The 25,198-nt window shown below is 41.3% G+C and overlaps 1 protein-coding gene and 2 pseudogenes across 1 annotated transcript in view; all 3 read right to left on the bottom strand.

Annotated features, from left to right (window-relative positions):
* LOC112396762 (lymphocyte antigen 6E pseudogene) overlaps nucleotides 1–4,571 on the bottom strand; it is a 13,083-nt pseudogene extending 8,512 nt beyond the window's left edge.
* The window catches only part of FBXO36 (F-box protein 36), a 97,456-nt gene that overhangs the window by 38,011 nt on the left and 34,247 nt on the right, over nucleotides 1–25,198 (bottom strand). The window contains exon 2 of the mRNA XM_024740638.1: nucleotides 4,488–4,596. Within this exon, the coding sequence (XP_024596406.1) occupies nucleotides 4,488–4,596 (109 nt within the window). The remainder of the gene's footprint in view (nucleotides 1–4,487; nucleotides 4,597–25,198) is intronic.
* Nucleotides 9,247–13,838, bottom strand: LOC112396709 (T-complex protein 1 subunit alpha pseudogene; annotated as a pseudogene).

Genomic DNA, 25,198 nt, shown 5'->3' on the forward strand with positions numbered 1-25,198 from the left:
CCAGGGAAGCCCTGACTAGTACTCTTTAAAATATATACATTTATTTATTTGGCTGTGCCTGGTCTTAGTTTTGGCATGCAAACTCTCAGTTGTGGCATGTGGGATCTAGTTCCCTGACCAGGGATGGAACCCGGGGCCCCTGCATTGGGAGCGTAGAGTCTTAGCTGCTGGACCACCAGGGAAGTCCCATGACTAGTATTCTTATGAGAAGAGGAAATTCGGACACATAGAGAGACCCCAGGGAGGGGCATGCACACAGAGGAACACAGTTCAGATTCTGATTTTGTTGAAGGATTAGATCGAACATGTAAGAGAAATAAAGGAACCAAGGATAACTCTAGGATTTGCGGCCTTACTTTTTGGCAGAGGAAGGATCAGGAGCTATTTTTGGACACGTTACCTTTGAGAGCCTGTTAGATACATTAGTGCAGATATCAAGGGGGCAGCTAGATAAATATCTGAGTGTGGAGTTCCGGGGAGAGGTGCAGGCTGGAGATACCAATTTGGGACTCATCCCCTTATGGGCAGCATTTAAAGCCAGACACTGGATCCGATTCCCCAGGGCGTAAGTACAGACTGACAAAAGAAGAGGCACTAGAGCTGAACCCTGGGCCCCAACATTTAGATCTGGAGAGATGAGAAGGACCCAGCAAGGAGACCAAGAAGACGCCAGTGAGGCAAGAGGAGGACCAAGACCGAGGTGCTCCCGGAAGCCAGCGAAGAAAACGTCACCCCTGAACTAGTGTTGCTGAGAGGCCGAGGAAGCAAGAGAACACGGTTCTCGTCCTCTGTCAGGACTGACACCAAGGCTGACCCGGATTTCTAGAAACGTGCTGCTGGTGTTTAGGATGTTAGCAAGAGAAGACTTTGGATGAAAAAACTTTGGGGGGATCTTGGGAATATGATAAGTAGGGGGTGGGGCAAAATAAATCCAAACATCCTAAACTTAATAACAGCAAACAACGATTAAGAGCTGATTCTACTGTGCGCCTTTCTAAATACCTTTCATGTGTCAGGTCATTGAAAGCTCAAAGCGACCACATCGAGTAAGCATTTGACCCTCAGATATGAGGAAGAAATGGGCTCATGGAGGGGGTTACAGAACCCGGCAGAGGCAGCAGAGTTTCTAACCTGGCCGCTGACCCCTGAGCCCTGCTCTGTGCCACAGCGCACCCCTCTTCTGGGCTTTCTGAGGGATTCCTAAGAACTGAGGGGGAAGAGAAGGAAGAACAACAGTGTTGGTTGGAGTTTTTCCCTCTGCCAAGACTCCAGTGCTGTAGGAAGGCTACAAAGTGAGACGCAGATGCCTTTGAACTTGCCAGGCCAATTTAATTTGGTATCTCTGTGCTGTTCCTGGCGCGAAACTGCAGCTCTCAAAACTGCAATTTTAAAAGCCTGTTTGGGTGTATTCCTCCACTGAATTCCGCAACTCTCCTCTCTCCATGCGGGTGGGGAGCCAGCAGGAAGCCAGGTCTCTGTCAGACGCATAAATTCCCGCTTTCTTGTTTATTCTTCTGGGATCAGGAAACCCACAAGTGGTCATCCTGAAGCTGATGTTGCCCCACCCTCACCGTCAGTGTTTTATTAGGGGGCAAGGGTGTCAGAGACGCAAGAGACAGGTGTTGGCCCTTAAGCCTCTACTCAAGAGACGATCACCTCCCATCTCTCTGGCCCAAACCCACATCTCCAGGTTTTTGTTGAAGTCAATCAGAAAAATCCCATGGTCTGTCAACAAATATTCAGCACTCCCTAGACATATAGCTCTGGATTAGGTACTGTTGTGCTTAGAAAATAAAACTGAACCTAACTTGAAAACGAAATGTGTTTTACAGAAGTTTACTTTATAGCTATCTGGGCAGAAACCTGTCTATCCCACAATTAAATAAGTAAGGCCTGCCTAGACTGATTTTTATTCAATGAAAAGTGGGCAGTCTTTCTTCAACATCGTTCTTTTCAAGCCAATAATGAATTTTATAAATACTTTCTAAAAAGGAGTTAACAAAATAAGATGTGTATAGTATCAAAACCTGAGTGCAATCAACCCAGATGTTTAACTATTTAAGGAAGCAAAACCAAACCAAACCTACTCTGTCTCTTAAAAACCAACTATTATATGCTATAGTGTTAAATAAGAGAAAGTCTTTAACAACACTGATTATCAAAGATCCACCCAGAGCGTGCCTTTTAAAAGTAAGATTTTGGACTTCCCTGGAGGCGCAGTGGTTGAGAATCCGCCTGCCAATGTAGGGGACACAGGTTTGAGCCCTGGTCCAGGAAGATCCCACATGCTGCGGAGCAACTAAGCCCATGCGCCACAACTACTGAGCCTGCACTCTAGAGTCCGTGAGCCACAACTACTCAGCCCGTGTGCCACAACTACTGAAGCCCACGTGCCTAGAGCCTGTGCTCTGCAACAAGAGAAGCCAGCACAATGAGAAGCCCACGTGCCACAACAAAGAGTAGCCCCCGCTCGCCGCAACTAGAGAAAGCCCGCGCACAGCAATGAAGACCCCAACACAGCCAAAAATAAATAAATAAATTTATTTTTAAAATAAATAAATAAAAAATAAAAGTAAGGTTTTGGGAGGACTTCCCTGGTGGTCCAGTAGTTAAGAATCCACCTTCCAATGCAGGGGACGTGGGTTTGATCCCTGGTCAGGGAACTAAGATCTCACATGCTGCAGGGCAACTAAGCCCACATGCTGCAACTACTGAGCCCACGCACCACAACTAGAGAGAAGCCTGCACACTGCAGCGAAAGATGCCGTGTGCCGCAACTAAGAGCCAACGCAGCCCAAAGTAAATAAATAAATATTTTTAAAAAACAAACAAAAAATAAATAAATAAAATGAAATTAAAATAAGATTTTTTTTTTTTTCTATTCTCAATGCTTAGGCCTGGCAATGTCAGTAGTTAGCTGTGGGACCTGGGAAAGTCACATACATTCTGAATCTCATTCGAGAAAAAGGAATAATACTATTTATTACACAAGAATATTATAATAACAAAATGAGAACATGTATATGAAAGTGCTTGATATTATTATTTTTTTTTTTTTGCGGTACGTGGGTCTCTCACTGTTGTGGCCTCTCCCGTTGCGGAGCACAGGCTCCAGATGCGCAGGCTCAGCGGCCATGGCTCACGGGCCCAGCCGCTCCACCGCATGTGGGATCCTCCCGGACCAGGGCACAAACCTGTGTCCCCTGCATTGGCAGGCAGACTCCCAACAACTATGCCACCAGGGAAGCCCTGATATTAATAGTAATAACATTGTTAATTATTTATAATAAAATAAGGATCTCTAAAGTGCCTTCTAGCTTTAAAAGCTTATTATTAAGGAATAATTATTGAAGAGTTTAAAGAGAGTCCTTTCAGAGACACATACTGAAATAGTTTAGGATGAAGTGATGCAGCAACTGAGATTCACTTCAAAATCCAGTGAGAACAGTAGGTTTGTGTACATTTTTGGCCACATTTTGAGTATTATTGAACTGGGTTATGGGTACATGGGAGTTTTTTTAAAAAACATTCTGTCTACACTTTATGTTTGAAATCTTCACATTGAGAAAGAAAAAAACAAAGGGGAAATTGAAGGGTAATTTCTATTATTAAGTCCAAATGCTACTTGATTAGGACTGCTTCTCATGAAAACCTTGATATTAAAAGAAATGGTAGAGATTTTAAATGAATGCAAAAATGCATAAGAATTCAAACAATTGATAATTTGAATTTTTTTAAATTAATTAATTAATTTATTTGGCTGCGTTGGGTCGTCGTTGCTACGTGCCCAGGCTTTCTCTAGTTGCAGCGAGTGTGGACTATTCTTCGTTGTGGTGTGTGGGCTTCTCCCTGCGGTGGCTTCTCTTGTTGCGGAGCACAGGCTTCAGTAGTTGTGGCACGCCGGCTCAGTAGTTGTGGTTCACAGGCTCTAGAGCACAGGCTCAGTAGTTGTGGTGCACGGGCTTAGTTGCTCCACGGCATGTGGGATCTTCCCAGACCAGGGCTCAAACCCATGTCCCAGGCTTTGGCAGGCGGATTCTTAACCACTGCGCCACCAGGGAAGTCTCATAATTTGATTATGTTTTTAAATAATCTTTTTTTAAACATCTTTATTGGAGTGTAATTGCTTTACAGCCATCATTGAATAATCTTTTAACTTATTTTTAACTAAAGGAAACCTGTTTTAATTAAATATTGGGTTAAAAATTTATATTTACTACATGATTTAAGATTATTAATGAAATCTACACGTTAACCTGGAAACTTAAATGCTTAAAGATTTTTTTCCCAAAAGAAATTTCTGGATATGTTAACGATTTTCTGCCTTTTAATATCCCAGTGTTCCATCATATCTGTTATATCCAATTAAGTACATAATTACATATCATTTCAAATGATGAGATACTGGATACTTCACTGACAAAATCTGTCACTAACTAAAGAGAACTTAAGAGCAGCAAGTTTACATAATATGTTCCCTTCCTTACCCTGAAGATGTGAGTTCTTTAGGAAGTCTTCATGAGTTTCTTTTGTTTCTCCAGGTTTTGTTGATCTATACTCACTCCTCAGAGAGATCTTCCACCATCTAAAGGTTACCTGTGATTGAACAGATAGAAAGTGAGATGAACTAAAACTGATTTCAATATCAACAGCTGCGTTTAGGTCTGGGGTTTTAAAAAAAATCACCATCATGGAAGGCACATAAGGCTGTGTGTCCAACAGCAGGTATAACTTCACAAACTGGCATCACATCAAATTAGAGGTGAGGTCTGTGCATCAGTAAACATTTTCCTTAGAAATTAGGGGCACAAAACCAAAGTGCTGGAAGGAATCTTAAAAATCTCTCAAGTCAATTGGTGTTAAATCACCCAGAGCCAAATGGCTAGCTGCTCCTGAGAACAGATTCTTTACCTTTGGGAGCCATTTCCAAAGTAATTGCTTATTTCTCCTCCTCCCTTCAATGTCTACAGAGCAGACACGAGGAGTGGATACTTTTCTCGTGGAGAGAGACAGGTACTTGGGTAGAGCCAGGAAAAGCACCATCATGCCTTGATTGACGCATCAGAGTGTCATTACCCAAGACACTTCTTGGTAATGGATCTGCTGACAGTGCATTTCACTTTTATGAGCATTTTGGTTTATCAGAGGCAAACCTCATTTCCATGGTTATGGACTGCACTTAGTTTCTATGTTGATTTCATAGCAGTGTCAACCAACCTCTTCCTGCTGTAGGGCTCCCAGGGAAAAGATGGGTAAGGAGACAGACAGTGCTGAGAAACTGGTTGGCTTCCTAGTTCTGGTTTCTTTCCTCGCTGGCATTACCATGTAAGGTTAAAATTTGTTCAGCTCGGGCTTCCCTGGTGGCGCAGTGGTTGAGAGTCCGCCTGCCGATGCAGGGGACGCGGGTTCGTGCCCCGGTCCGGGAAGATCCCACATACCCATGCCGCGGAGCGGCTGGGCCCGTGAGCCATGGCCGCTGAGCCTGCGCGTCTGGAGCCTGTGCTCCGCAACGCGAGAGGCCACAACAGTGAGAGGCCCGCGTACCGCAAAAACAAAAAAACAAACAAAAAAATTAGTTCAGTTCTATCCAACGCAAAATTGTTAAGTAGGTGAAACTTGCTAAGACGGCTCCCTTTATTTAGTTTCCTCTCCCCCATCCCCAGCCACCCAACACTCCCCGTGGTCCTCACAGGTCCTGGGTGCACCTCCTTGGGCTACTGCCTTGGGAGCCTCCTTGGGAGCAGAGGGAAAATATATACATACGTAGGTTACAAAACTCCATAATCTCAGAATGTTGTGGTCGCTGATTCCTTTCAGAAAATCCCTTAGCCTGCCACTTTTGTTTTTTTCTCAGCATAAGGCTCACCAAAATCATCCTCTTTGGTATCTTTCTGCCCCATCTCCAGAGAGTTAAGGGTATAGCAGTCTACTAGGGCTGCCATAAAAAAATATCACAGACTGGGTGGCTTGAACAACAGAAATTTATTCCCTCACAGTTCTGGAGGATGCAAGTCCAAGATCAATGTGTTGGCTAGTTTGGTGTCTCCTGAGGCCTCTCTCCTTGGTTCCAGATGCCACCTTGTCACTGTGTCCTCATGTGATCTTTCCTCTGGGTATGTGCATCCCTGGTGTCTCTTTCTCTTCTTATAAGGACACTGGTCATATCGGATTAGGGCCCCACAATGATGACCTCATTTAACCTTAATTAGTTCTTGAAAGGCCCTATGTACAAATACAGTTACATTAAGGGTTAGGGTTTCAACATAAGACTTTAAAGGGGGAACACAATTCAATCTATAACCAAAGGGTATCAGGTATTACAGGAGAAACAGCATGAATTTTGGAGCAAAGACAGACTTGGCTCATCTATTTAATCTCTCTGCACTTCAATTTTCCTTTTCATCTCCTTCTATTAAGTATTATTAAAACTAACATTAAGGGCTTCCCTGGTGATGCAATGGTTAAGAATCCACCTGCCAGTGCAGGGGACACACGTTCGAGCCCTGGTCTGGGAAGATCCCACATGCCGTGGAGCAACTAAGCCCATGAGCCACAACTACTCAGCCTGTGCTCTAGAGCCTGTGAGCCACAACTACTGAGCCTGCATGCCACAGCTACTGAAGCCCGCTCATCTAGACCCCATGGTCTACAACAACAGAAGCCACTGCAGTGAGAAGCCCACGCACTGCAACGAAGAGTAGCCCGTGCTCACCTCAACTAGAGAAAGCCTGCTTACAGCAACGAAGACCCAATGCAACCAAAAATTAATTAATTAACATTAAATATTATAAATAATATTCCCATTGGATGAAGATGCCAGGTCATCTGAATCTAATGCAACATTCTTTATACACATCATCTAGAACTTTTAGAACTAGTTGGGAAGTCAGAAATAATTAAGTCCATTTCCTGTGACTCATGTGAGGAAAATATTTCAAACAGGTTAAGTCAGAAGTGATAGGTGTCCCTCCCTACAACCACACTACCAGATGTTATGTTACAATTAAATTCTGACATAAGAAAGACACCACAGGAGTCCAAAACATGTTTCTAGAAGCTCAGTGGGGTGCCCCCTCCCATCCACTCTGGCACCCTACAGGAACCTTCTCAGGAAAGTTTCTCTCTGGGACAAGAGCACCTAAATTATAGTGAGCTAATCAGCTACCCCTCTAGCTGGATCAAGCAACTAAATCGTGGGTTAAGTGGAAGATTTTGGAATGCATGGAGTTCTAGACAGGGCGTAACCCAGAAACATTTGGTTACAGAGCTTACTTCTTACATTGTTCAAAAAAAAGGCAGACAGACACTTGTACAATCTTACTTGTCAGCTTCATATCTTGCATATCATCCATTTCACCAATTAAGAATTATTTCTGACATTTCTTCTGCTAATTAATTAGCCCTCTGGTACTGATTGAGAAGGCAATATTCAAAGTGCTTGCTGTCATGGCCTCTAGAGGGAGACTCCTCAGGACACAGACTCAAGTTACCTTGCACACACAGACAAGCATACTACTGGCTCCTCTGAGGTATTTAAGGTAAATGCCTAAGGATATAACACTTGCCTAAGGAAACGCGGCTGGTTAAAACCAGAACCCAAGCCTCCTCACTGTTAACTCTTCAACACAGGGTTTGTTCTGAGTCACGAAGCTTTCTTTACGTACAACCTGCATACTATAACTCATCAGACCACCTCTACAGAGCAGTGCACAGAAATATGCGCCTTAGAACCACAACTGAGTCTAGTCAAGACTCTATTATGTTCAACATACTGTACTTATCAAAACAGAAAAAGATATGAGACAGATATTTTCTAACACTTACTGTCTCTCAAATTTTAAAGATTTTTTTTTTTAAGTGACAAAACCCAATATTGGTGAGGACAAAAAAAAAAAGGGAGCCCAGCCCCTTAATACTCATTGAGAAGAGTGTAAATTGGCTTGGCAATATCTATCAAAAACCTTAAAGTCATCCATTCCCTTTGACCCAGATATTCTACTCCTAAGGAAGTTATCAGAGACATGTACAACATTTTTTATATAAGAATGTTTGTCATAGGTTAATTAAAATCATGAAAAATCAGTGCTGACCTAACGGTCCAATAGTCGGGGCTAGTTAAATAATCATGGCCCATTTAGATGATGGAATACTCTGTGGCCAATAAAACAATTTGTGAAGAAATGATTAATAACATAGAACAATGTTAATGATCATTTGTTAAAAGGCTCACAAGTGTATACACCTCTGCTCCAAATATTTAAAGGAAAATATTTCTATGTGCAGGAGGAAGGAGCATATTAGCTTGGCAATAAATAAATGCAATTATCTCACTTCACAGATACAGTTTGAAGGAAGCTAAAGTGTAGCCACCAAATATTTGTGAGTTGGCTACTAACTCTCATGGTATTAGCTTAAGTCATAGTGCATAGAAATTTATTGTTATATATTTATCTCTATTTTGAAAACCTTAAAATCTGTAAATACTGTTTTGAACATCTTATCAGCTGCGAATGTTTTGTTAATGAACAATCCTGGCTGCAAGAAAAGCCACAGAGGAGCTTCCCAGGGGTTCTGCAACGGTTTAGATCTGGCTGGAACATGGGTTTCATCAGGCTCCCAATCACCTGTGAGCAGTGCGAGACTGACTGTCTTTTCATGGATGAAGAAGTCGACGGCAGACGGTGACATAACTTGTCCCAGCTCCTCTCCCAGGCAGAGGCTGACCTAGAAAGAGTCTAGTTCTCTTTCATTGCCTCATACCCTCTCCAGGAAGGGCTGGCAGCCAGCCTCATTATACAACACACACCATCATTTGGTATCTCAATAGAAATCATGTGACCTGTGAGAATTCCTTAAAATTTTAATTTAGCATATTTTCTCTGATATTTCCAGTGAATCATTCTAATAAATTTGAAAATTGAGCTACTTGTATTTATTATTTGACAGCTTGTTGCACTTTAACGTGTAATACTCGAGGTACAAGAAAACTGCATCTAAGGGGCTTCCCTGGTGGCGCAGTGCTTGGGAGCCCCCCTGCCGATGCACGGGACAAGGGTTCGTGCCCCGGTCCGTGAAGATCCCATATGCCGTGGAGCGGCTGGGCCCGTGAGCCATGGCCGCTGGGCCTGCACGTCCGGAGCCTGTGCTCCGCAACGGGAGAGGCCACAACAGTGAGAGGCTCGCGTACCACCAAAAAAAAAAAAAAGAAAATTGCATCTAACATTGTTATAAATAAAAGAAATCAGATCAGTCATCAAGGACTCCAGAGTGAACAGCAGCTTAATAACCTCCATGCTTATCATCTTTGTCTTCTGGGTGTAATTTAGTAAGATCAATTCGAAGAATGGTAATTGCAGCTTCAGTTGCAAATTTCAAACTCTTAACTTTGTCTATGGTTGGTTCCTACACCCCTGCTTGTTTGTTGTCTCAGGGTTTACCATTGACCAAGTCAAGACCGATCCATTTTAGATTTTTGCGTTCTGAGCCTCATTATGAAAAGCTCTCAATTTTGCAGCCTGATCTGTGGAGTCTTGGACAGCATTAACGGCCAGAGCGTTAGGAATAACAAGAAGAGATCTTGCAAACTCGGCAAAGCAAGCTGTTCCCGGGAGCCCATGCTGGTTGCATAGTCTTCAAGGTATTCGGAGAGGGCTGCTTCTACAATCTGCTTCTACCCGGACCCACAGATTTTGATTCCAAAACTCTCACCACACAAAGAGCATCAGGTAACGAGTGCTCCATCTCGCCACACGTGAAATCATTTGCCCCAAGTAAGATGAATGACGCAGAGGTGCGAGCCTTAGTGTTTTTAATCAAGATCAGTTCATCATCACAAATTCTCTCCTGTACCAACATTGAAGCTTCAAAAGTTTCTTCACCTTCCAAATGAAAACTGAGCTACTTTTAAAAGAGAGGTATAAGATTCCTCATTGATCCCGATGTCTCTTCTGCACGAATTATTATGGCAAGACGACGAGGTATTTGTCATTCACCCAGTGAAGGTCCCTAAAGCTTAAGTCCTTTGCCCACCAGGAGAGGAACTCAGGAGGCACTGGGAAAAGGTGGGCACAGTGGGCATCTCAGCATTTGAGTATATTTGGGCAATATACACCCCACCCCGGTCCCCCAGGTTCAGAGATTGTGTTACTCCCATCACTACATTTGAAAAATCCTGCTGCTGGGACAAAAGCAGAGACTCTGGTGTTCGAAGGGTCTGGGTTTAAACCGTGGTCTCTGCCATTTACCTGGGGCAAATGTCTTTTTAAAAAATATTTATTATTTTTGGCTGCATTAGGTCTTTGTTGAGGCATGTGGGATCTTCCGCTGCAGCACGGGCTCTTTGTTGCAGCGCACGGGCTTCTCTCTAGTAGTGGCATGCGGGTTTTTCTCTCTCTAGTTGTGGTGCACGGGCTCCAGAGCACATGGGCTCTGTAGTTTGCAGCACAGGCTCTCTAGTTGTGGTGCGTGGGCTTAGTTGCTGTGCGGCATGTGGGATCTTAGCTCCCCCAACAGGGATTGAACCTATGTCCCCTGCATTGGAAGGCGGATTCCTTACCATTGGACCACCAGGAACGTCTCTTTTGGGCAAATGTCTTAATCTCTTGTGACCTCAGTTTCTTCATCTCCAAAATGGAAACAACCACGTTGCCCACTTCATTGAATTTGGAGGGATGACCTGGGATAAATCCAAAGTGCCCAGCACGATGCCAGGCACATGATGCCAGCCCGTGAGCTCCGTAGCGGACGGTCCTTGCCTCTTTCCTTCCCTCTTTCCCTCTTGTTCCCTTGCTGGTCACCCCTTCATACTTATAACACACTCAGCCCCCAAATACCTACAGATCAGAACCTTGTCTTTGTTCTCATCAACTATCTAACAATATTAAGCCATACTTCATTGGGACTTCTGTGGCAGTCCAGTGGTTAAGACTCCGTGCTTCCACCGCAGGGGGCACGGGTTCCATCCCTGGTCGGGGAACTAAGATGCCGCATGGTCAAAAAGAAAACAAAAACATACTTCATCAAGTTCTGCTTTCTTAGTTGTATTCTTCAAGGATCTTTATTTCAGCTTTTCCCTCTGACTTGGTATCTGACTTTTCTAATCATCAAAAATCATTAAGAATTGCACATTCTTTGCAGTAAGTATTTTCTCAACAGCATAATTAAATAGTCATCCATCTATCCAGTCAATACACAAAGTTGCTCATGAAGGATTAGGGTGACTTGCCAGATACCGCATACCAAATGGGGCATTCTGACTCTTTCTAAGCATCTGTCCAGGAAATACGATTGTAATTTAGCACACGACTGTTTCTGCTTTCTCCTGCAGACTGTTGTTATTCTATCAGATCAAATTTCTCCCTGTTTTGGAAATCATATATAATTTGGGGATTTTACAGAGTGGGGTTGAGATTGTGTCAGAGAGAGTTTATGAAATTAGATATTTTATTTGATGAAGAAGGATTTTGTTACCTGAACATTCTACTGAGAAATGGAGAAGCAAGAATTGCAAGGGCAAACTGCGAGTAATTTTACCTTTTGATATTACTCAAAAGCTCACAAAGCACTGGCATTCCAAAATGTAGAAAGATATTGTATTTTAAATGAATTATGAAGATTATTTTCATTCACTGCATATTTAAACTATAAACAATTATGATATGCTTTTGGTCCAAATTTACAACTTTAAATATGTGTTCCCCTATGTGTCTATGTTTGGCTCAATTGGTCTAAACACAGCAAAACTTAGATTTTCAGCTATTGAAAAATTTCCTCTGGAATAGGAGCAATTTTTATACATTAGGAATAAAAGCATCATTATTAAATATGGGAAAGATGAGTCTGAGGCTGAAATGAAAATGGAATCAATGGAAGTTTTAATAAGGGAAAACTAACTACACTGAAATGTTTCTTCCTTTAAGAACTCAGAAATGAAGCTGCCCTCGGAGAGTCGAATTAGTGCACCTCTAACACAGTGGGTGTGATTAGGAATCGGTGGCAGACATTGTTGGTTGCTCCCCAGCATTCATTTGCCCACCTGCTCTTTCCACATGAACCCTGATTTTTCCCATAGCCTCCCTCCTCTGCATTGCTTGTGCTCAGTGAATGGGCCTCATCTCTAGCTCCAGGGGGTGCGACATGATGGGTCTAAGCCATTCCTTGTAGGTTTGTTCCCCCTGCCAATGACTGGTATGGGCATGGGCATGTGACAAAATTTTGGCCAATGATACAGAAGGAGAAATCTGCAGGAGCTTCTGGGAAAGATTTTATCACTTATAAGGAGTGTTGACTGAAAAATAATGCACAACCCAAAAGTTGAGAATTATGTTTTATTTGGCAGACTTTCTGAGGACTTCAAGCCAGGGAGGCAGCTTCTCAGACAGGATATATAGGAGTTTTGTGACAAAGAGCAGGTAGTCGGAACATCAAAAGATTACTGTTAATTAAAGAAAATGAGATATGTCAAGTTAATGAATTTAGCACTTTTCTATGTATGGGGAGGTGCAAGAATCTCGGCTCACTGAAATCTTTCCTTTAGCTATCTAGGGCCAGTATCCTGTTTCTTTCCCATCCTGAGTCCCCTCAGGGTGCACCGCTGGGGGTGGCTGCAGGGGCTGAGGGCTTGGCAGCGGGCAGCCCGTTGGTCTCCATCCTGAGCTTCCTCAGGGCTCACCATCCAGGATGGCTGTAGTGGCTTGATGGCTGCAACATCCTTTGTTTACTGATATGGCAGGCAACATTTTTCATTCACAGGAGAAACACAGCCCCTTTTTGGGCACTGGCTGTTGTGTTTTGATGCGATCACTGGAGAAGCAGCAGCCATTTTGTGACCATGAGGGGAGCCAGCCTGAGGTGACAAGAATGTTTCCTGGAGGAGGCAGAACCAATAGATTGTGGAGAGAAGGAGCCAGAGCACCGTCCCTGTGTTGGGAACCTCTTTTCCTTTAAACTTGTTTTTATGTGAAATAATGCTATGTTCCATCAGATTTAATACACCATCCATTGAATGCCATAGCATTATTTATTATATAGAAAGAAATAACACTCTTAAGGAAACTGAAACACAATGGGTTTCTATCACTTGTTTTACAGTTATTGAAAGAGCTCTTTTATTCTTCACTAGACATGTATTTTATTATGTTATTTTTAGCAATTATAGTGGACCCTTGGTTAACACAGGTTTGCACTGCACAGGTCCACGTATAGGCAGGTTTTTCTTTTTTTTTTAATGACTGTATTTGGAGGTAGAGTCTTATTTATTTTATTTTATTTATTTATTTATTTATTTTTGGCTGCGTTGGGTCTTTATTGCTGCACTCAGGCTTTCTTCTGGTTGTGGCGGGCAGGGGCTGCTCTTTGTTGTGGTACATGGGCTTCTCACTGCAGTGGCTTCTCTTGTTGTGGAGCACAGGCTCTAGGTACATGCACTTCGGTAGCTGTGGCACATGGGCTTAGTTGCTCCACGGCATGTGGGATCTTCCTGGACCAGGCCTCGAACCCGTGTCCCCTGCATTGGCAGGCGGATTCTTTCTTAACCACTGCACCACCAGGGAAGCCCTAGGCAGTTTTTTTTCACTAAATACATACTGCAGGACTACATGCCCTGCATTTGGTTGAATCTACAGATGTATTAGGGGAACCACTGACCAAAACTGCCCGCCCTGGACAGGCACGATAGTAACCACTGGCATGAGTTATCTTACAACAGGAGGTCCTGGTAAGGAACACGGAACTAACAAGCTACCACCAACTGGAAGAATTCGGGAAAGGTCAAAAGGAGAGAGGAGACGTCAGTCCATATATCCTACCAGCCTCCCAGAATCCTTCTCGATGGAATACATCTTGGCTGAGCGATGCATGTGCCACCAGGAAGGACCCTGAGTCAGAATGATTGGCCAGAGACAACCCAGAAACTAACCCCATCACCATAAAACCTGAGACTGCGAGCCACATGGCAGAGCGGTTCTCCTGGGTTCCCTTGCCCTGCTGCTCTCCGCCCGGGGGCCCCTTCCCAATAAAGTCTCTCATTTTGTCAGCACGTGTGTTTCCTTGGACAATTCATTTCCGAGTATTAGACAAGAGCCCACTCTCAGCCGCTGGAAGGGGTCCCCCTTCCTGCAACAGATGCAAAACCTTCAACAGGAGGGTAGACGCTGAAGTTATACAAGGATTTATAACTGCATGGAGGGTCAGTGGCTGCCCCCGCCTTGTTGTTCAAGGGTCAACTGTACTTCATTAATTTTATAAATTATATTAACACAATACATGTATTACGTTAATTTTAATATAATAAATTTACATTAGCCTTGTATACATCTAAAAATGGAAAATATAAGTAGAATAAATAGATGAAGGTATTCCTAAAACTTTCCCATATTCAACGTCTGAGTCTTTAATGTTTTACTCAGAATATTATCTCTGTGGCATGGAGAGCATGGTGATAACAGCAGTAAAGTGCTGGGCTCTTAAGCTGGCTCTGCAGTGACTTAGAGCTAGCTTCCTTTTGATTTCCACTTTGGGAAAGCTGTAGACATCTCAGATTCACCCCTATTCCCTCCCATTTTCATCCTGGATTCAAACTGTGCTCTCCCACAACTTCTAGATTTTCTTCCAAACTACTGTTTTCATGCTTAACTCCAGTTTCTGGTTACTATGAATAAAGGTTCTATAAACATTCGTGTACAAGTTTTTGCCCTCTTTTACCCTTTAAGTTGTTAACCATCTTCTATTAGTTAACAATCCTTAATAATAAATTGTTTCTGGTAAAATAAGTGTGGTTTCTCCCTCCTCAACGGACTTTGCTTGAGATACCTGGCATGGTATCTCATTTTTTCATTTATTTTACAGGGTACTTGGTGAGAGCTTTTAATCTGGGAATACTTCATGTCTAGGACATTTTCTTGTATAATTTTTTCTGGAATTTCTTTTTTTCCAGGTATTGGACATCCTGGTCTAATTCTTGTATTACGTTTTTTTCCCTACTGCCCATCATTTACTTTTTTTTTTTTTTTTTTTTTAAAAAACGCCTTTTTTTTTTTTTTTTTTTTTTTTTTTGCCGTACACGGGCCTCTCACTGTTGTGGCCTCTCCTGTTGCAGAGCACAGGCTCCAGACACACAGGCTCAGCGGCCATGGCTCACGGGCCTAGCCGCTCTGAGGCATGTGGGATCTTCCCGGACTGGGGCACAAACCCGTGTCCCCTGCATCAGCAGGCGGACTCTCGACCACTGCACCACCAGGGAAGCCCCATCATTTACTTTTGATTCTTTTTTTCTAGGAGATATTCTCAATTTTATCCTCCAACCCTTCTAAGCAGTTTTTCGTTTTTCCTATATATTTCTGTTTTCTAAAAGCTCTTTTTAGTTTTCTGAGTGCTTCTTTTTTATTGTGTACTGTCCTTGTTTCATGGATACAATAACTTTCTTATCCTTCTGAGGATATTACTGATGAGTATTTTGTTCTGCCTTTGTTCATTGTCTTTGTTTTTTCCAAGGTTACATTTCCTGTATGTTGCTGTTACTGTTAATTTGTTTTGGCTTTCCTCAAAAGCCTGATAACTCATCACCATTCATGTGTATTCAGGAGTAGGGTGCTAGGAAGCTGACTGGAAGATCTGGGCATTTGAGCAGGGCTTGGCCAGAGGAGGACCTCACTGTAGGGTGATCTGCTGAAGCTCTTTGGTTGGAGGATCCTGACTATTAATATCTTGAGATCTCTTTTCAGCCTGGTGAAGAATCTTCCAGCTTTCTTCCTGGAGGGTATAAACCTGGCTGCCCACAGCTTTCTGTGAGCCACTGGGAAGTTAGAGTGAGTCTCCCAGTTCAGTATGTGGATTTTCACTTAATCCCTTGCCATATTCAGCCCTGAGTTCCTCTGTCCCCAGTGGCCTGGAGTCCTGAGTCCATTGTATCCCTAGTTTACCCCACCAGAGACCAAACTTCTGGTCTTCTCCTGGGTGGTGAGGCAAAGCTCTTGCTGGTTGTGCAAAGGAGAGTAGGGGACGAAGATGAAGGTGGTTCTAACCACATTTTAAACAGGCTGTTGGGAACTCCCTGGTGGTCCAGTGGTTAGAACTTGGTGCTATCATTGCTGGGGCCCAGGTTCGATCCCTAATCAGGGAAATGGGATCACACACACACACACACACACACACACACAAACAGGATGTCAAACATCCTTCTTGTTCGAAGGTCCTTTTTTACTCTAGCATTCAAAAAGAACCTATTTCCGTCCATTCCTGAGCCACCCTGCTCTGAGGTTCTGGGGCACAAATCTGATTACTTCCTGACTTCCCTACCACTAGCTTAGAATTCAGCTTTTTCAGGGCTGTTAAATCAGCTACCAGTAAGTCATCTGCTTTTCAGCATGCAAAATTGTTGCCTTTGTCACCTTTCCCATTCTCTTTTGTCTTTGCGGGTTTATGCTTTAGAAAAACCCTATAATTATTGTTTTAGCGGCACTGCTAGAGGCAGGGAAGATATACAATAGTACTATAACTAGAAGCTGCACTTTGTGTATCCTTAAGATGTTTAAAATGCTGTCAAGAATCTGACATACTGTATTTGTCATTTTAATTTAAATACATAGGCTAATGCAAATGATTAAGTTGGTAGTCAACGTTTAAACTTAGGAATATCTATTAAATTTATAATGATTTTAAGATGTTTAAAAGAGTTTGATCATCTACATTTTTAAGTTTGTTTCCCTACAGTTTTATAAACATGTGTTTTGATTTTGTTAGATTTGTAATTATGTCTCTTTAGATTTCAGAAGTACTTGAGAAAACCAAATATATTAAATTCAGGAGATAGATTGAAATGCTTAAGAGGATTTAATCATGTTTGTCAGTGTCATTTAAATTTAAGAGAATTTAGTTTATTAGATTTACAAGTTTTGTGGCTTTAATTTATAATTTTTAAGGTAATTTGATTAAGTTTGTAAACTGTGCTTAAATGTTTAAGGGATTACAATTTGTTAAATGTATAAGCTAATTAAACATTAATCAAAGAACAATGAAAATGAGTGTTTTAATTTTAATACAAAATTACTTGATTTATAATTGAATTTCCTAGATTTGTAAGTTGTATTTGAGGGTTTAAAGAAAAATAGGTTTTTAACTTCTAACTTTAATTGAATATTTGTGATAAACACAAATAATTGTCATAAACTTAAAATGTTTCTAATAAACTATAAGTAATTACAAATAATTGTAAAATAGATTTTCTTAAATCAGATTTAAAAGATTTATATAGGAATTTGGGGACTATTGGGTGGCCAGTTGGAAAAGGAAAACTGATTTATGCCTCACATCAGGATAAATTACAAAAAGATCAAAGATCTGCATGTAAAAAAAATGAGACCATACAAGTACTAGAAGGAAAAAAAATAGTGAATCCTCTTATTATCTTTCTAACTATGTCTCAAAATCCAAAAGCCATAAAAGAGAAGATTTATGCATTTGATTATATAAATATAAAAAACTTCTGTACGGCAAAGTCGCCAAAGACCTGTATGGAAATGTTTAAAGCAGCTTTGCTCATAATACACTGTACCTCCAAACTGGAAACAACCAAAATATCCATCAACTGGTAAATAGATAAATACATCCAAACGAAGAAATATTACTCAGCAATAAAGAGAACTGCTCATACATGCAAAAACATGGTTGAATCTCAAAGGCATTATGCTAAGTGAAAGAAGCCAGATATAAAAAAGAACCAGATATACTGTATGATTCCATTTAGGGCATGTTGAAAAAGGCAAAACAGAAATCAGGTCAGTGGTACCAGGGGATGGAGGCGGGAAGGGGGACTCACTGCAAACAGACATGAGAAAACTTTTGGGGTTGGTGAAAATATTTTATATCTTTATTATAAGGTGGTGGTTATACATTTATCAAATTTATGGAACCTAAAAAGGGTAATTTTCACTGTACTAAAAGCATAGCAAGAAGCCTGATTTAAAAAAAAAATACAGCAAACAAAGACAAAAGAAAAATGATAAACTGGGAAAAACATTCACAGTTAATATCACAGCAAAGGGTTAATCTCCCTAAAGAGTTTGTAGAAATAGAGAAACGACCAACAAATTAATTTTAAAAGTGAGCAAAAGACAGGAAAACCAAGTTCACAGGAAAAAAATTCACATGGCCCATAAACACGAAAAGATGCTCAATTTCACTCAGAATAATAGAAAGCGTATTAAAATCACACCGACTTATGTGTTTTCTGTTTCTCACCTACCCAGACTGACAAAATCCTAAAGACTGAAAACACTCTGTTAGCAAGGCTGTGGAGAAACAGGAAATCTCATGATTATGGTACAACAGCTAGGGAGGGAAATTTAGCATGATCTAATAATAAACGAGGTTCTCCACTGAGGTATTATTTGCAAAAGCTAAAAAGATTAGAAGCAACCTGCGTGTGGCAGCAGGAGACTGGTTGAATAAACTTTTCACACAACCATACAAAGGAGTATGTACTTGTCATTCTCTGTCCTAAAAAAGAATGAGGAAGATCTCCATGTGCTGCCGGGGAGGGACCTCCAGAACATGTTGTGAGATGAATCCCCCCGCTAGAACATTAGGTCAGGAGGCTGGGAGTCTTTGATCGTTTTGCTCATTGCTATTATCTCAGGATCTAGAAGAGTGTCAGTAATATAGTAGGAACTTAAAAAAAAAAAAAAAACTGTTGAATTAATGAATTGCCTGATCGTATCGTGTTGTTTTTATTTTCCCTTATGGCTTATCCTTTTCTTACCAATTCATAAAAGGTCTCTTTATCCTAAGTAGTGGTTATAATTCTTTGTTTCATAAGGGTGTCAACTGACATTGTTTATGTTGTATGCACCATTTCAGAAATGTAAGGTTTTTTCTTTTTCTTTTTTGGCTGCACCGTGTGGCAAGCGGGATCTTAGTTCCCCAACCAGGGACTGAATCCGTGCCCCCTGCGATGGAAGCACGGAGTCTTAACCACTGGACCACCAGGGAAGTTCCCAACATTTTTTTCTAAACTTAAATCTTGAAATCTTTTCCCTTATGACTTTTGTGTTTCCTATATTAAGAAGGCCTCCCACACTTGAAGGTTACTCATATATTTTCCTAAACTACATTCCTAATATTTAATATCAATATAATTCACTGCATTAATAAATCAAAGAGAAAATATCCTAGGATTAGATTAATCAAAGTCCCAAAATGCTGACAAAATTCAGTAGCCATTCCTAATATAAATCCTAAGTAAAAAAAAAAAAAAATCCTAAGAAAAATAGTGATAGAATGAAATTACTTAAATATAAAATATATTCACACACACACACTCACATATATACAAACCCATACACCTGGTAAACACCATATTGAATGGTAAAATACTGAAGCCTTGACATATAAATCAGGAACAAGGCTACTTTTATTCAACAGTACTTTTGGTTCTCCAGCTAATACAATAAAATAAGAAAATAAATGGAAGGAAGAGAAGGTGTTTTAATAGATAGGATAGCTAAAAATCTACTATTGAATAGAATTCATGAAAATTTAATAGGGAGATTGGATATACAAAATTATACATAAAATAGCTTTATTTAAAATAAATAATTTATATATAATATTTATAATATAAGCATTTAGATATGGATATGGGAAAAAATGTACCCCACACACAATAATTTAAAACACTAAAATACCTAAAAATAACAAACATAAAGGTTACAGAACCTAATAAAAAAACGCTATTCAATGTTACTGATGGTCCTAACGCCAATACCTGAACGAATTGAGTGACATTTCATATTCTAAGATTGGAAATTTCAATTTCTAAAAAAAGAAACTCACCCTCTCCCAAATTAATATATAAATCTAATGCAACAACAATCAGAATTCACTTTCCTATTCTGGTAAGAGGACAAAATTTTATAAAATTCATATTATAAAATAAATATGTGAAAATTGCCAAGAAAATCTTGGGAAGAAAGAATAATATCTTGCAATATAGAATGTAATAGAAGGTGATTATAAATAAATAGTATGGTATTTGTATATAATAAACAAATATACTGGTAGACTGGATGGAATAAAGTTCAGAAGTAGCGTCAGATGTAAATGGGAAACTAATGTATGGTAAAGGTATTATTTCAAATTCAGAAGAAAAGGATGAATTATTAATAAATAGTGTTGATATGATAAGGCATCTACTTAAAAGAAATAAATTTAAACTTCTACCTCCAACTACATTCAAAAATAAAATCTAGATGGACTATTATGATAAATGCAAAAAGTAATACTACAAGATTTTATGGGAAAAGTATTACTTTAAAAACAATAAATAATAATAATACCATTTTTATTTTATAAAGTGGCACAGGAACGAGGGATAGCACCACACTCAGGCTTATTATGCATGCTTTAGTACCATCCTTATTCTCTGGCTGAAACCTTGGAATCAACATTCTAGAGGTGACTGATTAGAAGCTATTATTTTGACTTGAAAATTCACTACAGAGGTGGTAGCTATTAGATTTGCTTCCTCTCCTAGGTCATGAGATCCAGAAATGCAGCTTTAAGCAATATTCTTTATTTAAAAACATTCTATTACAATAAATCATATTGGAGGTCCTACAGAATTCACGATTACTCTCATTTTCTCCTTACTGTGCATCATGACTTGGCTGTTTACACCTCAGGCACAAACTCTTATGATGCAGATTTTCTGAAAGCAAAACTTGTACAATATTTTGCATAAAGGAAAGAGAATAAATAAGAAAACTATACATATTGATGATAAATATTTTTTCCAATACATATCCAACATGAGTACTTTTGATTCAGGGGGGATGAGTCATGTAAGTAATGAGAGCATAAAATACGGACATCATGCCAAAGTGGATGGATGTCACTGAGTTCCTACAGGTGAAGGCACAAATGGGGCTTCAAGCACATCAGAGCAGGTGCTTTGGACCCAGAGGAACATTCCAGGTGAGGACTTACTAGCGGGTAGCTTTGGCGGGGCTCATAATCTCTGTTTGCCTGCTCTTGTTCATATCTTCTGGGAGGATTAACATGAACTGTTATGTGTACATGTGCTTAGCAGAGTACCAGATACGTTTTAGTTTTTCTTTCCTATCGATTTATTACTGGAATTTGTTAACATGACAGGCCAAGAATACAGACGTAGTTCCCTAGGTTTAGAAGATGCACAGATCCACTCTTGCAGCTCCAGTTAAAAAACTTGATGAAACCCACAATTTTCTAAGTCTGGAGATGGTGGGACCATTCCCAAGTGTAGGAAGGCAGGGTGAGTCAAGACCACGCCAGTCACTTCTAACACACGCTTTGCAGAGGCCTGACCCCAAAATATTAAGTGTGTCTGCCGGATGGGTGTGCTACAAATCTCAAAGAAATTCAGAGTACTCTACAAAACAATAAGATCAAACCAAGAAAAAAAAGCTCTGAACACAGATGCAAGTGGAGCCTTTTCTTTCTTTTTCTTTCTTTCTTTTTTTTTTTGCATTAGTACAATATTATTTTTTCCAGGCATTCTGGAACAATACCTGGAAAAAATAATACAATCTGGAGCCCTCTCGCCAAAACCTTCCTGGATATGGGCAGGAAAAGTGACTAAGCAGGTAGGAAGGCCCCGGTGTCTATGGCTCCACTTTGCAGGGTGAATTTAGAGATGTACCTGCCCCTAAGCCTGTAAGCTGCTTCTTTATAAAATTACTATTTACATTTGGAAGGTGTCTATGGTTTCGCTTTTGGTACAAAATAGTAATCTACTGGTAAAAAACTTATTTTAAAAATCTCCCCCAGGAACTTTCCTGGTGGCGTAGGGTTTAAGACTCTGCATTCCCAATTCAAGGGGCCTGGGTTCCATCCCTGGTCAGGGAACTAGATCCCACAACCATGCCACAACTAAGGAGCTGGCAAGCCACAACTAAGGAGCTTGCTTGCTGCAACTAAGATCCGGCGCAACCAAGTAAATAAATAAATAAAATATTTTAGTTAGAAGTAGCTCTGCTCTACACGTGCTGAATTCCCTGGCAGGGAAGGAGGGGACATCAGACTCAACTGACCAAGAAGCTGACAGTTTCTCTCTTGATTAGATAAACATTTGCCATCAGAAAGACTCCGCACTTCCACTGCAGGGGCACGGGTTCAATCCCTGGTCGGGGAGCTAATGTCCTGCATGTCATGCAGCCAAAAAGAAAAAAACGAAAAGAAAAGCAAGAAATATAGTTTTTCTCTCTCTCCTTTCTCTCCAGTGGGAGCTAGTTATATTTCCTCTTGTTCCCTGGTACTGTTCTCTTCAAATGCATCCTCACGTACAGCCCTACCATTCGGTAAGGGGTCATTTCATAGTTTTATTTCTGTGTCTTCTTTCTGTTTCTCTCCACGTTTCCCTCTTCCCTTGGTTTTCTTTCTTCTTGTTTGTAAAATGAACACCAGCTACCAAATACTTGCATCTACGCCCTTTTCAGTGCCTATCTGCTAGTCAAAAAACAAACAAATAAAACCCAATAAAACATTTTTATTTCTGGGATTTAAATATTTCCTAACTATTAAATATATCAAAATTGGATATACTTTGTTGAAAATTCCTCAGCATCTGTTATGGATTGAACTGTGTTCCGCCCCAAATTCCTATGTTTAACTCCTAACCCCCACTGTGACTATATTTGGGGATAGGGCCTTTCAACAGGTAATTAGGGTTAAATGAGGTCATAAGGGAGGGGCCCTAATCCATCAGGACTGATGTCCTCCTAAGAAGAGGAAGAAACACCAGGGATGCACATGCACACAGGAAGGGCCATGTGAGGACACAGTGGAGGGTGGCCATCTGCAAGCCAACGAGAGAGGCCTCAGGAGAAACCAAACTTGCCAACACCTTGATCTGGGACTTCCCAGTTTCCAAAACTACGTGAAAATAAATTTCTGTTGTTAAAGCCACTCAATTTGTGGTATTTTATTATGACAGCCCCAGAAGACTAATACAGCTCCCAAAATGATAATGAGAAAATAATAACAGATCTCATCGAGGTCATACCCTGCACCACATGTAGGGTGCTTTCTGCTTTATCCCATCCAGTCTTTACAGCAACCCTAGGAGGTTAGTATCACTGTACATTTTATAGATGAATAAACTAAGACTCAAGGAAGTTTAGAAAACCTTGCCCTAACTCATTCACTGCTTAGGAGAGTCTGAATCCAGGTCTATCTGACCCCAAAGCCTCTAAATCTGTTCAACCTGTTGCCTTATTGGAATGACCAAAAGCCTCAGCTCTTCAATGTCCATAATCCCGGAGGGAAGCAGTAACATTTATAATCCTAATGGTGCTGATCCATGAATTAATATTTGGCACTGGATGGGTTTTTTTTGTTTGTTTGTTTTTGGTTTTTTTTTGCAGTACGCGGGCCTCTCACTGTTGTGGCCTCTCCCGTTGCGGAGCACAGGCTCCGGACACGCAGGCTCAGCGGCCATGGCTCACGGGCCCAGCCGCTCCGCGGCATGTGGGATCCTCCCAGACCGGGGTACGAACCCATGTCCCCTGCATCGGCAGGCGGACTCTCAACCACTGTGCCACCAGGTAAGCCCATGGGTGGGTTTTTAACTTACATTTGATGGGGGTGTGACTGATGTGCTAAGAAGTCATAGCATTACATTCATTCCACATTTCACAAGGACTAGGGGCATTGCATTGTTCTAGGCAAAACAGACAAACCCCTGCCCCCATGGAGATTACTTTCTACTGGGGGGGGGAAAGGGAGACGCCGATAAACAAAACAAGTGAATATATTTCATAGTGTGTTAGAACGTGATAAATGCTGTGAAGAAAAGTAAACAAGGAAAAGAAAATAGGGAGTGTTGGGTGGCAGATGGGGGTTCCATTTTCAATAGGGTGGTCAGGGCAGGTGTTATTTGAGGACTGGAGAAGCCAGATGGTGAGACAGAGGAGCTGGTAGACTGCTTTGCTGCTCACCCAGCGTGCTCCATGTACCCCTCCCAAGCACGCAGGCAGTAAGCAAAGTTCCTTCAGCATCCTATCCTAAAGCTGAGGTGCTCACTGGAGACAAACGGTGCATGTATTTTATATTATAACCACGGGATTACATCTAACAGCCTTTCCTGCTAAACTGCAGATTATAAAGGAGAATAAGAGCAAAACAGCAATCATGAGCACTTTATTCAAATGCTTTGATATTCACTCATGCATTTGTTTTCATGTCTGTATGCTTTCTATAGCCAGCTCCTTGAAAGCTCTTGTCTGGAGCATCCTGGTTGCATAGGCTGTGGTGCTCCAAGCAAGGACAAAGGACGACCCTGACTGAAAAAGTGTCAGCGTTACACCCCCTACCGGACTCTTAATCGCCCTCCCCACCATGTTGTGATGGATACGAAATTCCTGAGCCCACCTGGGCAATGGGACCTGTCCCAAATAAGGAAAGGCATCCGCCCTGTCCCACTCCCACCCTATAGAAGGAAGGTATATGTGCCTCGACCAATCAGTAAATGAAATTTTCACCTCTGACCATTCCATTGTTTTCTAGCTATAAAAACTGATCAATAGCACACGTTCCGGCTCGACTCTCCCAGACTACTAGGAAGTTGGCCCACCGTTCTGGCAGAGACCCTCTCTCTAATAAATTCTATCTTCTTTACATTCTGCCTTGTGTCTGGGAATTCTTTTCCAACCCGCGTTCGGACCACGATACAGCGCAGTGCATCTTCCGTGTAGAAGATGCTTTGCAAACACGATGAGGAACTGGGCTCTGAGTCATCAGTATACTGCTCCCTGACCAGTATCATTTCTTATCACCACTCCAGCAAGTTGTCTGGAAGTACCATGTTTTGATTATACTGCCATGCCTTTGCACATGCATGTCCAATGCCTAGAGCATCCCCTGCTGCCTTGTCCTCTAGAAAAACTCATTCTTCAAGATGTAGTGAGTCATGTTATTGTGTCATAACAGTCAGTAAAAGATCTTATCTGTCCGCCACTCACATGACTTGCTAGATTAACTTTGGCACATTCTTCTTCTCTGTTGGAGGCTCAGTTCTAGTTTCAGAGGAGAGGTGAGTCCTCCATGGCATTATTTACAAGCCAGCGAGAGGTGAGATACCCTCCATCCCATCTGTTCTTGGGTTATCGTGGTAACTGGTAAGGGCAGCATCAGTCTCCTCCCAGTGCCCTCTTGGCAACACGTCCCC

This window comes from Neophocaena asiaeorientalis, unplaced genomic scaffold (assembly GCF_003031525.2).
Source record: "Neophocaena asiaeorientalis asiaeorientalis breed wild unplaced genomic scaffold, Neophocaena_asiaeorientalis_V1.1 scaffold388, whole genome shotgun sequence".
In the NCBI taxonomy this organism is placed as follows: domain Eukaryota; kingdom Metazoa; phylum Chordata; class Mammalia; order Artiodactyla; family Phocoenidae; genus Neophocaena; species Neophocaena asiaeorientalis.